A 14,770-nucleotide genomic window follows, 5' to 3' on the forward strand; every position below is an offset into this window, starting at 1 on the left:
TTTGTCCCCGACTTCTTTCACCTTATACAATGTTTTTAATTGCTCAAGAGTGCTACAAGTCATGAAGGGAATTGCCTGGGTGATGTCTTAAATACAGAAATAATAATTTGTTTGAAATGGAAAAGCTGAGAAATATCACCTCTTATCCAAAGTACTTCCCTTGGGGTTTGGGCACATAATGACTCTTCAGGTGGAATTGAATTATCTTCCCATTTGGACTATAAACACAAGGATGATAAATCGTCCAGGCAGTAGATATTACCCATTTCAATAGTCCTAGAATTTGAAGCTGTCTTGATGGTTTAAATGTTGGCATTTATTTACGAGTAAAACTCTCTCCAGGCTTTTCATGTCTTCGGGGCCTCTAAATTCCTTCAGTGACAGTAAATTATTTGTAATGAGGCCCTGGAGCAGGGATGTGAAATAGGCCTTCTAGTAATAGTTTCCCATGGTTGTTTTCCTTCAGTATGACTTTTCATGGTCATAGTGATGTCAAAATGAATAAAAAACTGAGGGTGAAGAGTTTAATTTGCATTTATAGGTTATCAGTGGCTTTCAAGAATTTAGCTACACAGTAGGCTTGCAGAAATACTTATTTGCTAACAAGGACATGGCCATCCTTGCCATAATCTGCCCAATATCTACAAGGCCAGTGCTCTAACCACTGAGCTATGGAGCCTACCCGTTAATCCGCCCAATATCTAGACAGCAGAAGACTAAGGACAGATTGTGTCAAAATGTGGAGATTGGATTTCTTCCCAGCTTTTCGTTGCCCACAGCCGGGGTCTTTTGGATTCAGACTTAAATGGAATCAGGAATCTTTCTTTTATGTCATCACCTCCCTGGCCTCTGGAGGTGTGTGCTGTCCTACCGCAGGAAACAGAAATTAAGTTCTGGTTCATACGTACACATGTACAATATACACTTCAGGGTAAGAAGACTCTTGTGGTGACTACAGTTGGAAGAGCAGCTCTCTACTATCTTTTTCCACTTGTGCCCTATGGTCACAGTCACTCCAGGCCCCAGTCCTAGCCCCACATGACAGCTCGCATTTTATCACAGGTACCTGTCTCCTTAGAGTTTCTAAAAAATGCCACCTCATAGTGTTCCCTCCCTAGGGCTGTTTGTTTCATTTCCTTCTGAAGATTGTTACTGTAAGGTCATTGCTTCTCTGCTCCGAACGGGTCGAGTGGGCAGGGCATACAGTGAATCCATGGGGTTATATTAACCGAGACCTTCCACCTTGTTGAGGAAAAGACCCCCATCTCATTTTCTGAAGAGACTTAGCTGTTGAAACAACTTTTTTCTTCAGACCCTTTTGTCTTTGCCAGCTTGGTATGGAGAGGAAGGCTGATGACATGTACCTTACCTGTGTTATCTCATTTGATTCACATGACAGCAGGTTCTAGGAGGTCAAGGAATTTATTTTGCATAACATTGTATTTCTACTGCCTAGCACAGTGCCTGTAACTTAGTTGGTTCTTAATAAATGTTAATTGAATAAAGGAATGATTGAGGAAAAGAGACCTAGAGAGGTCAATTAAATTTTCCGAAGTTACCAGGTATTAATGGATGGGGATTTCCATTCAGGTGTGGCTGATTTTAGAGTCTGCTCTTTTAACCACGGTTATAAAAGAAGTGGCTCTCAAATACGCCGTATGAGTCAGCAAAGTAGAAAGCACAGAAGTTATTTTTAGCTAATTTAACGTAAGAAGTCAATAGGACAGGTGTTGGAGGACAGAAGAGGTGAACAGGAACATGGTGGGGGGCACAGGAAGCCATCCCCAAAGTTGGGAGAGCCAAATGAAGACCACGTTGGGGTTCCCCCTCTTGCTGGAGGCTCAAGGAGGCCCGCGCAGCGAGAACTGAGGCCTCTGAGGGAAGGCGCTGCTCTGCCGGTGCTCGCTTCTCTCAGGTGTGACGAGGCTGCTTCCGGGAGCGTGAGGGAAGCTGGGAACCGAAGCCACATCGGCCGCCGTGAGGCTGACGGGAACAGGACGCGGCAAGCGCCTTCTCCGACCTCCTGCCTCGCCGGCTCCCTCTAGCACCCCCTGCTGGCGCATCCGGGAGCCGGATGGCAGAGGAACAGTATTCGTAGGGTCCCAGCCCCCCTCCCGCCCCGGCACCGCCCAAGCTGAGTTTAGGTGGATGACTGTGGGGCTGAGAGACAAGTGTGATGGAAACACACATTGCAGAACATGTCCCCACTTCTGTATTCCCAGTGGAGCTTTTCCTTGGGATAAAGGGTCTGTTTCTTATTTCCTCAGGATATAGGATCCAGACTAAACCTGAGTTTCCAAGGTGAACTCAAAGTACTAGGAAAAAAGTATTAGGCTGATAGTGAGTTTTCATGGGATAGTCAATACCGTCATTTACTGGAATTGGTGAATACAAATTAATGGAAAAGCCTCACCCTGTGTGATCCAATCATAAAATCAATTAGCATTGTGACTTAATTATCAGCGGGTCAGACAGGAGCACACCAAACAGGATGTTGACGGACAGAACTGATTTAACTGGAAACAAAACCTGATTGTACAGAAATATCCAGGTCTCTCAGCTTTAGGGCTTCCTGTCCCCTTCTCAGTGGCTCGCCTCCTTCACTCAGCCTCTACCTTCAGTTGGAAGTTCATGATGATGAGAAAAAGGGTCCGGATTCCTGTTGGTAGAAAGGATTTTTACCTGACATTAAAAAAAAAAAAAAAGATGGACAGCTTCTTATCGTCTTCCTGAAAGTCACTGGCTTTCGTCTGGCCCTGGCCACTTAAAGGCCCTGGTGGTTGGGAGTCAGGCCTCTGTGTCTTCTGTTAAGTATAACCCACGGGACCGGGCCACACATACCCCTCTGTGATGCCCCTACTGGAACTTAAGCTCCAAGGGTGAAAACAGAATCTGCATACATAAGAGGCCTCATTATTTGGGGTCAGTAATAACAGGAAAAATGAAATTTCAAAACAGAGATCTACCTGGTCCCTTACCAGTCAGTCCCCTACACCTCATTCTCGTCCGTCAGGCTGTTGGTCCAGTGGTGTGCCACATGCTGTCATGAGCTTTCCAAATCCTGTCTCCTTTTCTGACTCACAGATGCTTTGATGACATTCTTATCGCCAGCAAACCAAGTACCTACCACATTTGGCCCATATGGTTAACTCCATGTGGCTGTGAGTAGCGAAGGCCCTGAGATCAGTGGGGATAGAAAAGCAATTACTGGAAAGCCTTTCCATGTCTGAGAGCCCAAAAGAGAGGGTAGCAAGGGAAATGGAATTTATCCATGCCATGGGGGAAAAAAGTACCTCCGAATGTTTGGAATCAGGTGGGATTAACTGCTGCCTTCTCTGGTTACTTCCTGTGTGGCCTTGGGTAAATCACTTAGTTTCTTTAAACCTGTTTTCTCCTCTGTAAAGTACAAATTTCATTTGCCTTAATGGAGTTGTGATAATGGTTAAAAATATTTCACCTACTTTATACCACTTGATCTCCCAAACTCTCAATGAGGTAGGTGTTACAGCCTGCATTTTAATAATGAAAACACCAAAGCTCAAAGAGGTTAAAAGATTTGCCTAAAGCCACCCTGCTAACAAACAGCAGAGATGAGATTTAAGCTCCTATCCAGGGTTGTTTCCAATGGGTGAATAAGGACCCAGATTTGTGTGCTGAGTGCAGCAAGTACCTGGGAGATGTTTATGTTTTCTGTGTATTGGAGATGGGTGTGTGTTTGGAAATATAGAGAGGAACATAGTAGGCATTTTTCTGTGCTTAGCCTGTGAGTTATAAGCCACCATTGTTTGATTAAAGCTGTCCTTCCATTTCCTGCCTCTGTGAAGCTCTTCTGCCCATATCACAGCCCTACTTTCTCTGGAATGGAGAGCATAAGAACTATATTAGTGTCCGAGAGAGGGGAGAAAAAAGAAATAAGAGAAGATTCGCAGAATCACCTAAAGGTGAAATGTGTTTAAATTAAATTATATGGTATACCCAGCATTGACTCTGACTCATGGTAGGGATTCATTAAGTGCTAAGATTCTATTGCCCCCCACCCTTTAAAGAAGAAGTATTACTAAAGTTTTATTTTGAAAATTGTTAAGATATCAACCAAAGCTTTTGTAGTCATATGTGGACTGTATGTAAATAAAATGTCAACACTTTTCTTAAAACTACATTTATTTCTTACCTAAAAATATGATTTTCAAAAAATGACTCATGGGTTTGCTTGAAAGTAAATGGGTATGTTCCAAAGCATATTTGCACATTAGAAGGGCCCAGTATCTATAAAGAGAGATTGCCTTTGATTAAGTTATTTAAAGGAGTATTGAAGATAGGAAATTAGTTCAATAAAGAGGGCTCATTTAGCTCCCTGGTGGCTCCTGCAATTAGAGACCCTACCGCAGAGGGGATGGAACCTCATCATCCTGAGACAGTGGCCTTTTTTTCAGAGGGAAGGCTGAGTGAGAAAAAATCCAGAGAGGAGAGGGGCAGATGGGCTGTTCAGGCATCTTTCATCATCTCCTTACCCCTAAGAAAATGCCCTCCCCGCCCCAGTCAGTAGGTCTTCCTCTCTGCGGCCCTGGTGCCCAGGGACAGGGTGATCGCCTGCTATGTCTCTGTCTTTATCAAATGAGGACCCTGGAGAGCAACTTCTGTTTTGTAGTCATACGACAAGGGGACATCAGTTGGAGGTGTGCTCTTTTCCTCTTTTTCTGAGATGATAACGGCTTTTGTCCCAGGGGTACCACTGAAGCAGGACTCAGCGTCAGGAAAACCAAAGCAGCAGGCCCAGGGGAGAGGTGGGTTTTCGGTGGAACAGAGTCAGGACACCTGAGCCAAGGAAATTGATGAATTGTACAATAAACTCCTTTTAATCTGCTTTCTTCTGGCTTATTTCCCCTGGGGTGTGTGAATACACTGTAGATCTAAATTTTTTTTCCTTATTTGTTTTCCACATTGAGTAATATCATTTTTCTGAGTCCCCTATGAAGAGGGTATCCAGTGTGGATGCCTCTAAGTAAAATATTATGATCTGGGGTGTGAAGACTGTTCTTTGGATGACTTGTTTCTGAATCAGTGATTCAACAGCTCCAACTGTTTGCATCCCAACTCCGAGAAATGGGTGGTGATGAGGCCCATTGTACCAGTGAGAGAGTTCTGGGAATGCATCTGCTGTCTTCACAAATCCCAATAAAAATAGACTGCCAGCAACAGCTGATGGCATTCCTAGGCATGCTTGGGCCCAGGCCGCCTTCTGTCAACATTTTTATATCCTTTCAAAAGAATACAGTTTTTTTTTTAATCTTCCAAAATATTGTTTGTGGAAGAACATCAAGTGCCCCTGGACTCGCCTCTGATCTCCTTGTCTCAAGACGTAATGTTACAACCTAATTTCATAGATAAAAGTGCCTTTGAATTTTCTTTTTTTTCCCCAGTATTTTCTAATGGATCGTTATGGCCCCAGGGTTTATTGAATATGAAGTAATTATAGCAGAGTACCTAGTATATCTAGAGAGTTTCAGGACTATTGAAGCATTATGTGAGGGCAGTGGATGTTCGCTCATACTGTGAATCCATAGGGGTGGCGTTGTAGAAAAAAACAGACCCAAATGCATTAGGCATGAGTAATTAACAACTTGGTGTTTTGGAATATTCTGGAAGAGTGCCAAATTGGCCACACCTTGGACCTTTCCTGGGTTTACTAATATCAGTTGCTCCCAGAGAATACTTTTATCCTGTTCCTGAGGGATATACTAGTGTGCAAGCCTGTAAGAGGTCTAGACTTCCCATCCTCTGAGCAACAGAAGAGTGACAAAAGTCCATGGTAGTTGCTCAAGGGTCCTCCTCAGTAAAGTGTCTCTGTTTACCTGCAAGGGACATTAGAAGAAACCTTTTTAACCAAACTCTCCCAATGTATTCCCATTCTCAGTGATATGTGGAAGGTGAATCTCTGAGAAAGAAAGTGAACCTCTAACTTGAGAGCTATCCTGTTTTTTTCGGGGAAGTGTAGATGCTTGGGAAAGGAGATTGAGGAAGACAGCAGAGGAAGGGGATTATGTCCCTAAGAACTCTTCCGTAGAAGAAGCATGACCCATCCATCCAAAGAGCTGGCACATATGTCTGAAAAGGCCCTTGAGACATCAGTATTAGATCTTGATGCCCCGGGGAGGTAAAGACCAACTCCAGAAACTAACTGATTTAGGTATCCTCCTGAGCGGTCTCTTTGGATCCCACTATGGAAGTGAGAAGGGTTCTGAATCTGGAGGCCCGCCCCCCAGGGCAATGGAAATGGAAAGATTTGTCACAGTCTAGTTGATTCGAGGACCTCCCACTGGGTTCATTTTAAGCTTCCCAACCTAGCTCATTATTATTTTCTTTTCCTGTTTCCTGTTTTTCCTTCCAGATGACTGAGTACTCTTTAAGCTCAGAAAACATCTGAGTTATAATCTATGCATTTTCCTGCCTCAACCAAATATTTATTTTTATCAACAATTATTTACATATAAATGAATGCAAAAAGTAATTAATGTAAAAAGGAGGAGCAAGCTTGAAGGCAACTTTGTTAAATGGAGGTGTCAGAAGAGGATAACCTGAGAGTTTCCATGACAGTCTGACTGCAGCTTCCCCGAGTGCCTACTGGAGCCCCTCTCCAGGGCAGCCAGGGAGCACAGCCCAGAGTCATGAGGAAACAGGGCTGACCACATTTTAGGCATCTGGAATCAGATAGTCAGCAGAAGAAAGTGTCAAGGGGCGTCTGGGTGGCTCAGTTGTTAAGCCTGGGTCCCTGGGATCGAGCCCCGCGTCAAGCCCCGCATCGGGCTCCCTGCTCAACGGGAAGCCTGCTCTCCCTCTCCCACTCCCTCTGATTGTGTTCTTGCTCTCTCTATCTCTCTCTGTCAAATAAATAAATAAAATCTTTAAAAAAAAGAAGAAGGTAGGGTCAAGATATTGGACATTGGACCTCCTGCACTGGTCCTCCGATTTTCTTTTTTCTCTCCAGTTTTCTGGGAGACTCTCAACTTTATATTCCACCTGATTTGTCTATTTCTCCCTTTATTCTGTCAATTTTTGCCTCAGTATTTTAAAATTCTGTTATTGGTGATATATATAATTATAATTTTTATGTCTTTTTTACCTTTTTATCACTGTGAAATGATTCTTTTTAGCTCTGTTAATACTCCTTGTCTTGAAGTCTATTTTGTATGATATTAACATGATCACACCAGTTTTCTTTTTTCTCCTATCCTTTTTAGAGTTTTTTTTAAATAATTTTTTTCTAGTTTTATTAAACTCAGAATGATTCTTATGCAGTATCTCTAAAGCCAGTACCTGTTAGTCCACCAGATTTTTAAAAAACCCATAAAGCTATTTTCCATTATCATTTCTTTTTTTTTTTTTTCTTTTTTACCGTATCATTATTTTTAATGTCCAGCATTTACAACATGAGGGCCAGAGCTTTCTCCCCAACTCAAGTTTATAAATTCTCAATTGGCTTGTGAGGCCAATAGGGATACTTCTTCTTGTCTAATCTGGTTTCTGGGAAGACTTCATTCAGGTCCTCAATGGTCATCTGATCAAATGGAATTATGTTCCTCATCTTCTCCAGCTCTTTTTCATATTCCTCAATCCTGGCCTTTGAGAGAGACAAAAACTCGGCACAACTTTTCACATCTTCTTTTTCTTCAGCATCCACCTGAACAGTATATTTATCTTCTGGCACAGGAAACTTCAGGGCATTAAACTTCTTCTCAAAGTCATCTACCAAACCAGCCTTTGCCACATTGGCCTTGTAGTAAGCCCAGTCGATAGCAGGTGGTTTCTCAGGGAGAGTAGCCAATCTGGAGGTAAGTGTCTCCTTCCAGGATTTCAGGGAGTTAGCAATGGCCTTCTGGTTTCGGGGTATGATCTCCCCAAAAGCTACCCAGTCAATGGTTTTTAGAGCAAGTTTTCGCGCAGCCATCTTGAGATCCTTCACCGACCCCGGCAGCCTAGAGTCCACAGCCCATTATTATTTCTTTTTTAAACAGCTTTATTGAGGCATAATTGACATTCAACTACATATATTTCTTATTTTAAAGAAGGATTGATTGATTGATTGATTGATTGATTGATTGATTTTAGAGAGAGAGCATGTGTGCACACGAGTAGGGAGAGGAGCAGAGTGAGAGGGAAAGAGAGAATCCCAAGCAGACTCCCCACTGAGTGCGGAGCCTGACATGGGGCTGGATCTCATGACCCATGAGATCATGACCTGAGTCGAAATCATGAGTTGAACACTTAACCAACTGAGCCACCTAGGCACCCCTCAACTACACATATTTAAAATATACAACTTGGGGGCTCCTGGGTGGCTCAGTCGTTAAGTGTCTGCCTTTGGCTCAGGTCGTAATCCCATGATCCCTCAGGTCCTGGGATCGAGTCCCGCATCGGGCTCCCTGCTCCGCAGGAAGCCTGCTTCTCCCTCTCCCAGTCCCCCTGCTTGTGTTCCCTCTCTTGCTGTCTCTCTCTCTGTCAAATAAATAAATAAAATCTTTAAAAAAAAAGATTGTCTCAAAAAAATAAAACAATAAAATAAAATAAAATATACAACTTGATAAGTATAACATATGTATATACCAGGAAACCACCGCAATCACTTATCCATCCATTATCCACTAATAAACTTATCCATCACCCTCAAAAATTTTCTTATAACCCTTTATAATCTACCCTCCCAACCACCCCATCTCCCATACCTCATCTCAGGTGACCAGTGATCTTTTTGTCACCACAGATTAGTTTATATTTTCTAGAATTTTATATAAATGGACTCATATAGTACATATGCTTTATTTGTCAGTCTGAATAACTTTTAGAGATCTTCAAGTTCATTGATTCTTTCTTCTGCAGTATTGAATTTGCTATTAATCCCATCTAACAAATTATTCATTTTAGATTTTGTATTTTTCAGTTTTAGAATTTCCATTTAGTTCTTTTGTATTTCTCCTGAAATATACCATTTTGTTACCCATTGTATTCATCTTTTTTATAGATTCTTTAACAAACTTATAGTGAATATTTTATATCCATATCTGCTAATTCTAACATCGGAATCATCCATTAGTCATTGTCTACTGACTTTTTTCTTTGGATGGGTTGCTCAGTCTGTTATTTATTTATTTATTTTTAAGTAGGCTCCACGCCCAGCCTGGAGCCCAATGTAGGGCTTAAACTCACAACTCTGAGATCAAGACCGGAGCTGAGATCAAGGGTCAGACACTTAACCCACTGAGTCACCCAGGTGCCTTTCAGTCTGTTAATTTTTTTTAAAAGATTTTATTTATTTATTTGACAGAGAGAGACACAGTGAGAGGGGGAACACAAGCAGGGGAAGTGGGAGAGGGAGAAGCAGGCTTCCCGCCGAGCAGGGAGCCCAATGCAGGGCTCGATCCCAGGACTCTGGGATCAGGACCTGAGCCGAAGGCAGATGCCCAATGACTGAGCCACCCAGGCGCCCCTCAGTCTGTTAATTTTTAATGAATACTGGTCAGTGTGGATGCTAAGTTGTAGAGACTCTGGATTCTGTTATTTTCCTTTGCAGAGTGTTGCATTTTGTCCTAGCAAGCAATTAATTTGGCAGGTCACCTTGATTCTTTGGAGGCTTATTTTAAAACTTTAAAAGGTCTGGTTTATTTCAGTTTTGTTCTTAGTCCCATGAGATTTCAATGGAAAGACCAAATTGTTTGCCCAGTCCCTCCAACTTGGTAGAACATAAACTCCAAAATCTGTCTTCCCAGCAGTAGACAGCTGCTGAGGTTGCTGCTCAGCCTTTTTTAGCCTTTCAGCTGATGTTTCCCACTGGACTCCTTGGAGTCCCACCTCATAAATACATAGTTCCAGAACCAGCCCATGATTTGAGGGGAGTATATAAGATTTGGCGGCTTCCCCTTCCCTGTCTTCTTCCTTTCCAGGATCTCCTCCTGTATTTCCAGCTATATTGGCAGCCTCAAACTCTGGACTCTCCCTGATTCCTTAGCCTAGTTAGATTCCAGTTTTCTGCTTGAGCCATATTCCTTTTGTACTGCATGGAAGTGTCCATAAAGGAAAAGCCAGTTAGGGGTGGATCTCATCGAATCTCACCTTTTTTTCAAGGATCATATCCCCTTCATTTTTTGCCTACTTTTTGGTTGCTCTCCAGAACCTTCAGGTTTTTTTTTTTAAATATTTTATCCGGAGTTTATTATTGTTATTGGCTGGAGGGTTAGCCCAAAATAAATTAGCCCACGATTATAGAATGTAGAACTCTTCAATCTTTCTATAGGCTCTCTGCCAACTCCCCTTGGTTCTCTCAATTTAAGAAAAAAAAATTTGTTTTTATTTATTTATTTACATAATTTCTACATCCAACATGGGCTTGTATTCATGACCCTGCAATCAAGAGTCATATGCTCCTCCGACTGAGCCAGCCAGGTGCCCCTCAATTTTTTTTTTCCACTTCCAAGTGAAACCAAACGATTTATTTGTGCTAAATGAGTGGAAATAATGTATTCAGAGTATACTTGTTTGTACGCCACACTTGCTTACGCTGGGCGACACAAGCGCTCATCCAGCTAGTGTGCTACTTCCATCTCACCTCTTGTCTCTTCTGCCAAGCAATAAAGTATCCTGTGGCTGTTATGCCAAGAGATTCCTATAATGTTCATTTCAAATAGTACTTTCTAATAGTATTTTACACCTTTAAAATATTTGTTCAAACTCTATTTTAATGGAAAGGGGAAAATAGCTGTTTCTATTACAATCATGTTGCCTTCTGCAGCAGAAATCAAAGAGTGTGTCTAATCAGCCATCAAAACCACCGGTGGGCAGGACAACATTTATCGACTCATGTTAGAGGGGCCGGTCTGGGTAGGTTAACACTAAAGATAAGGAAAGAATCCCATCTTAATATACAATAATTATCCATCGCACATGTATGTGGAAAAGGTACAGCCATGTGATCCATTACTTTAGCCTATCGTTTCACAAGATACATGGATGTTGACATATACTGAAAATAACCTATAAAAAGTGTATCTGTAGAAAGCTCTATCAAAGAGTATATTGTCTTGGGCAATGATGCATCTAACTTTCCATTCTACACCGAAAGCTAGATTTTCAAAGGTCTGAATTGTAGTGAATTATTGGTATGTTTGGTAAACACCATTATAATGGGGGTGGGGGGAGGGGAGTAACAGCTCAGTAATTTTCTGCAAATTCATGAAAAAAAATGTAACAGATGACTTTTTCCATCAGTGTTTTACTTGAATCTACATGTACATCCATTCCCTGGCTGGAACATTTGCTATTTGATATTTGGTAATTCAGCAGCAGTGTACATTTTTGCTTGGCCCCAGAGCTTCATTTTCCTGGCTTTTAGGTTTGGAAAATAAAAAAGGATATCTTTTTTACATTTTTTTTCATGAATTTTTTTTTAAATAGCATATTGTTGGTGCTTCATGGATACTGTATCTTTTCTTACTCCTCTGAAGATAATGATAGTGTTTCCTGTTTTTTTAAGTTTTCTTCTCTATGAATAGTCTATTTCCTCCAATTTTAATTCTTCTCTTTGTTCTTTGTTTTGGTCTCTGACATTTATGTTGGAGGTTTTTCCCTGGTGACCTGTGGTTGTCTACTGTTTAAGAGTAGGAGACTAAAATCACACTGAAAGCTCTGTGCCCTGCTTGTGGGTAGAGGCTGTGGTGCACTTCATGGTATGGTGATCAGGCTGGGCTGTTTGTTGGGTGGCCCAAATGCCACTGTTTCCAGGTCTGCTCTCATAGACTGGTCACATTTCCCAGAGAAGATTCTTCCCATCTATCATAATCCATTCAGGCTGCTATAACAAAATGCTGCAGATGGATCACTATAAACAACAGAGATTTGGGCGCCTGGGTGGCTCAGATGGTTAAGCGTCTGCCTTCGGCTCAGGTCATGATCCCAGGGTCCTGGGATCGAGTCCCGCATCGGGCTCCCTGCTCCTTGGGAGCCTGCTTCTCCCTCTGCCCCTCTCTCTCTCTCTCTGTCTCTTATGAATAAATAAATAAAATCTTAAAAAAAAACAACCAGAGATTTATTTCTCACAGTTCTAGAGACTGGGAAGTCCAAGATCAGGGTGCTGGCATGGTTGGGTTCTGGTGAAAGCCCTCTTGCAGGTTTCAGACTGCTGACTTCTCTCTGGGTCCTCACATGGTGGAAGGGGCTAGGGAGCTCTGTGGGGTCTCTTTACACTCTCATGACCTACTCACTTCCCAAAGGTCTCCCATCCCAATACCATCACATTGGGCATTAGGATTTCAAGATAGGAATTTTGTGGGGACACAAACACGAGACCATAGAACAGTCTCTTCCCCCAGAGTTTAAGGTTTAGCAGCATGCTTTCTGGGAGCTAAATGGGAAGAACACTGGAGGTCTCATCATCCATTAGGCATATGTTCACTTGATTCCTCAATTTTGGAGTGGCCAGCCCTGCCCTCAAATGGTGTCCCCTGCAACTGAGACCCTCTTTCGTGTCCTCTTCAGAGGACACACATTCAGACTTGTGGCAGGCAGGCAATTGCCTAAGAGTTTGGAGCCAGGAGGGCTTCTAAGGGTCTACCTGCTTCTCAAACAGCCTTCAACTAATCCCCAGGCTTCAGTCTCCCTTCCCCACTGCCAGAGGTTTCTGATGTTAATTCCTGAGCCATTTGAAGACCCTTTGGACAAATTGTGTTCTTGGCTTTCCTCACTGCCAGCCTCAGGTTTGGCTTTCTTGAGTGCATAGTCTGTTATCACTCACGTATCTGCTTTCCAGCCTCCAAAATTCTGATGGTGGTTTCTCCTCTGGGTTTCAGAAGGGAGGGAAATGAACTCAGAATCCAGCAGCTGGATTCAAGAAGGTGGTTTTTGTTGCATTGATTAGCTAGGGTGCAGAATCTCCAAGTCCATGGACATGAAGTACTTCTGAAGAGTGGAACCAAGAGGGAAATTTTTGTAAGAAAACAAGTGCTTATGAATCAGAATTAATATAGACAAAAGTAGCAAGTGTAGATTAATGCTTTTGAGAATTTATTTATAAGCAAAAAAGGGCTACATCGTCTAGTAAGGCGACCTGAGAAAGGGTGTACATCTCCTCCTGGGGTTCTCTGCTGTGCTGGGCCTCTTGCATCTGGACCCTGCATGTGCCACCTGTTTCTTGCTTCAAGGAAATGGAGTGGGGTTGAGGAAGCTCCTAGCAGGGGGCGGTGAAGTCATAGCCTTATAAGGGCAGATGGGATTCTACAGCCAGGAATGCAGAGAGGTGACATGTCTCAACTTAAAACCACAGCCAGCATGAAGTAGGCTGGTGTCAACCTGGATGCTAGTGGGTTGCTTTTGAAACGGAAGCAGGTAAGTTTGGCACAAATAAAAGGAAGCACAATTTACCGAAACAGAACAGAAACTTGGGAAACTATTATAAGTGGCTGTTCTTGCAGATGGCTTAATTCCCCAGGGGTTGGACAAAAACAGAGCATTCCTCCCCCCGCCCCCTGTAAAAAAAAAAAAAAAGAGAGAGAGAGAGAGGGAGAGAGCCTTCTAAGAAATCCTGGAGGTTCTGACAGATACATAACCCTTCACTTAGACACTGACGAGGACAGTATGCTCTTACTGGGATGGATGGAGAATGGGGCAGCTTGGTGTAGCAGGGAAATCTTGACCTGAATTAAGAAGATCTGGGTTCAAATCCTCAACTTACTTGCTGTGTGACCTTGAGCAAGTTCCTAACCTTTCTGATGCTCACAAGGTTCTGGTAAAGTTGTTAAATAATGCAGTTACATAACCGACAGTAGGTTCAGTGAAGCAAAGGTTAGCCTGAGTCCGAAACTGAATTATCTCGGTTTTTATTTAACACGTATTTGCTGAGCCCTATCAGATACCAGGCTGTGTACATATGTCTCCCCTATTCTAGAAAGGCTCATGAAGTGAAGGCCCAGCTCTGTTCCATCCTGCAGACCTTCCTCAGGATGGCGGGAGGCTGTGAAGGTGAGCATCCCTATGTCCTCTCCCTTGGCTGGGGCTCTTGGTTCCATCTCAGCAGACAACCCCCACTTCCCTCTTAGCCACTTTCCTAATAACCAAGCGAAAGGTTTCACAACCTGGTGAGTAATACCAGATGGTAATGATACGCTCTGTAGGCCACTTCTGCTTTTCATTTATTTATTTCTCTTGAGAGTCTCTAGAGGACCAACTCTGAGAAGGAGAGTTGAAGGTTTTGGGCGGGGAGGGGGTGGGAATGAGGGCCACTATGACATGGTGGGTTTGAGATTCATTCCCCTCCTACAGGAAAAAGTGTTCCTAGCCTCTGAGTGCCCACATCACTGTGATTATTTATGGTTACCTCAGATCACATTGTGTCTCCTCCAGGCCAATTGTGCTCCCCATTCCTTAGTATCTGGTCAGAGACAGCCCGTGATATAGGTTTGATAAGCGTATCGGCACCTGCCTGGTATGCTGTATGTCTTGGCAGTAACCACCACACCTGCCCATCCAAAGCCCAGCTTTTAAGATACTTCAATGTCATTCACGTATTTTCTTGGCCTCAATTAGACTTCCCTTTGGTCCAACCTTAAACTATCCTGCGTGAGCTTTTATTTGAATTAATGCCTGACCGCCTTTCCTTGACGTTTGTGATGTTGTGGGTGGGAGGGCTGGCTCTGTCCTTGATCTCACCTTGCCTCCTCTGTCAGAACTGCTTTAACATTGACCCCATCTCTCTCCTTCCCCAGAACTCACATGCTGCGTGTCGGACTGA

At 42.9% G+C, this 14,770-nt stretch overlaps 1 protein-coding gene and 1 pseudogene across 4 annotated transcripts in view; one reads left to right on the plus strand and one right to left on the minus strand.

Annotated features, from left to right (window-relative positions):
• The window catches only part of MTA3 (metastasis associated 1 family member 3), a 168,791-nt gene extending 154,021 nt beyond the window's left edge, over positions 1–14,770 (plus strand). For 3 of the 4 annotated variants that reach the window (XM_028117265.2, XM_088026407.1, XM_088026409.1), the window contains one exon: positions 13,928–14,158. In XM_028117265.2, the coding sequence (XP_027973066.1) occupies positions 13,928–13,944 (17 nt within the window). In that variant the 3' untranslated portion in view covers positions 13,945–14,158. Of the gene's footprint in view, positions 1–1,663; positions 1,687–9,358; positions 9,441–13,927; positions 14,159–14,744 lie in introns of those variants that run through there. The other variant, XM_088026410.1, reaches the window with a different exon arrangement.
• Positions 7,392–7,963, minus strand: LOC114219698 (ATP synthase peripheral stalk subunit d, mitochondrial pseudogene; annotated as a pseudogene).

The sequence above is a fragment of the Eumetopias jubatus genome, unplaced genomic scaffold (assembly GCF_037043125.1).
Source record: "Eumetopias jubatus isolate StellerSeaLion01/CBP00866 unplaced genomic scaffold, mEumJub1_p1.0 scaffold_9, whole genome shotgun sequence".
NCBI lineage: Eukaryota > Metazoa > Chordata > Mammalia > Carnivora > Otariidae > Eumetopias > Eumetopias jubatus.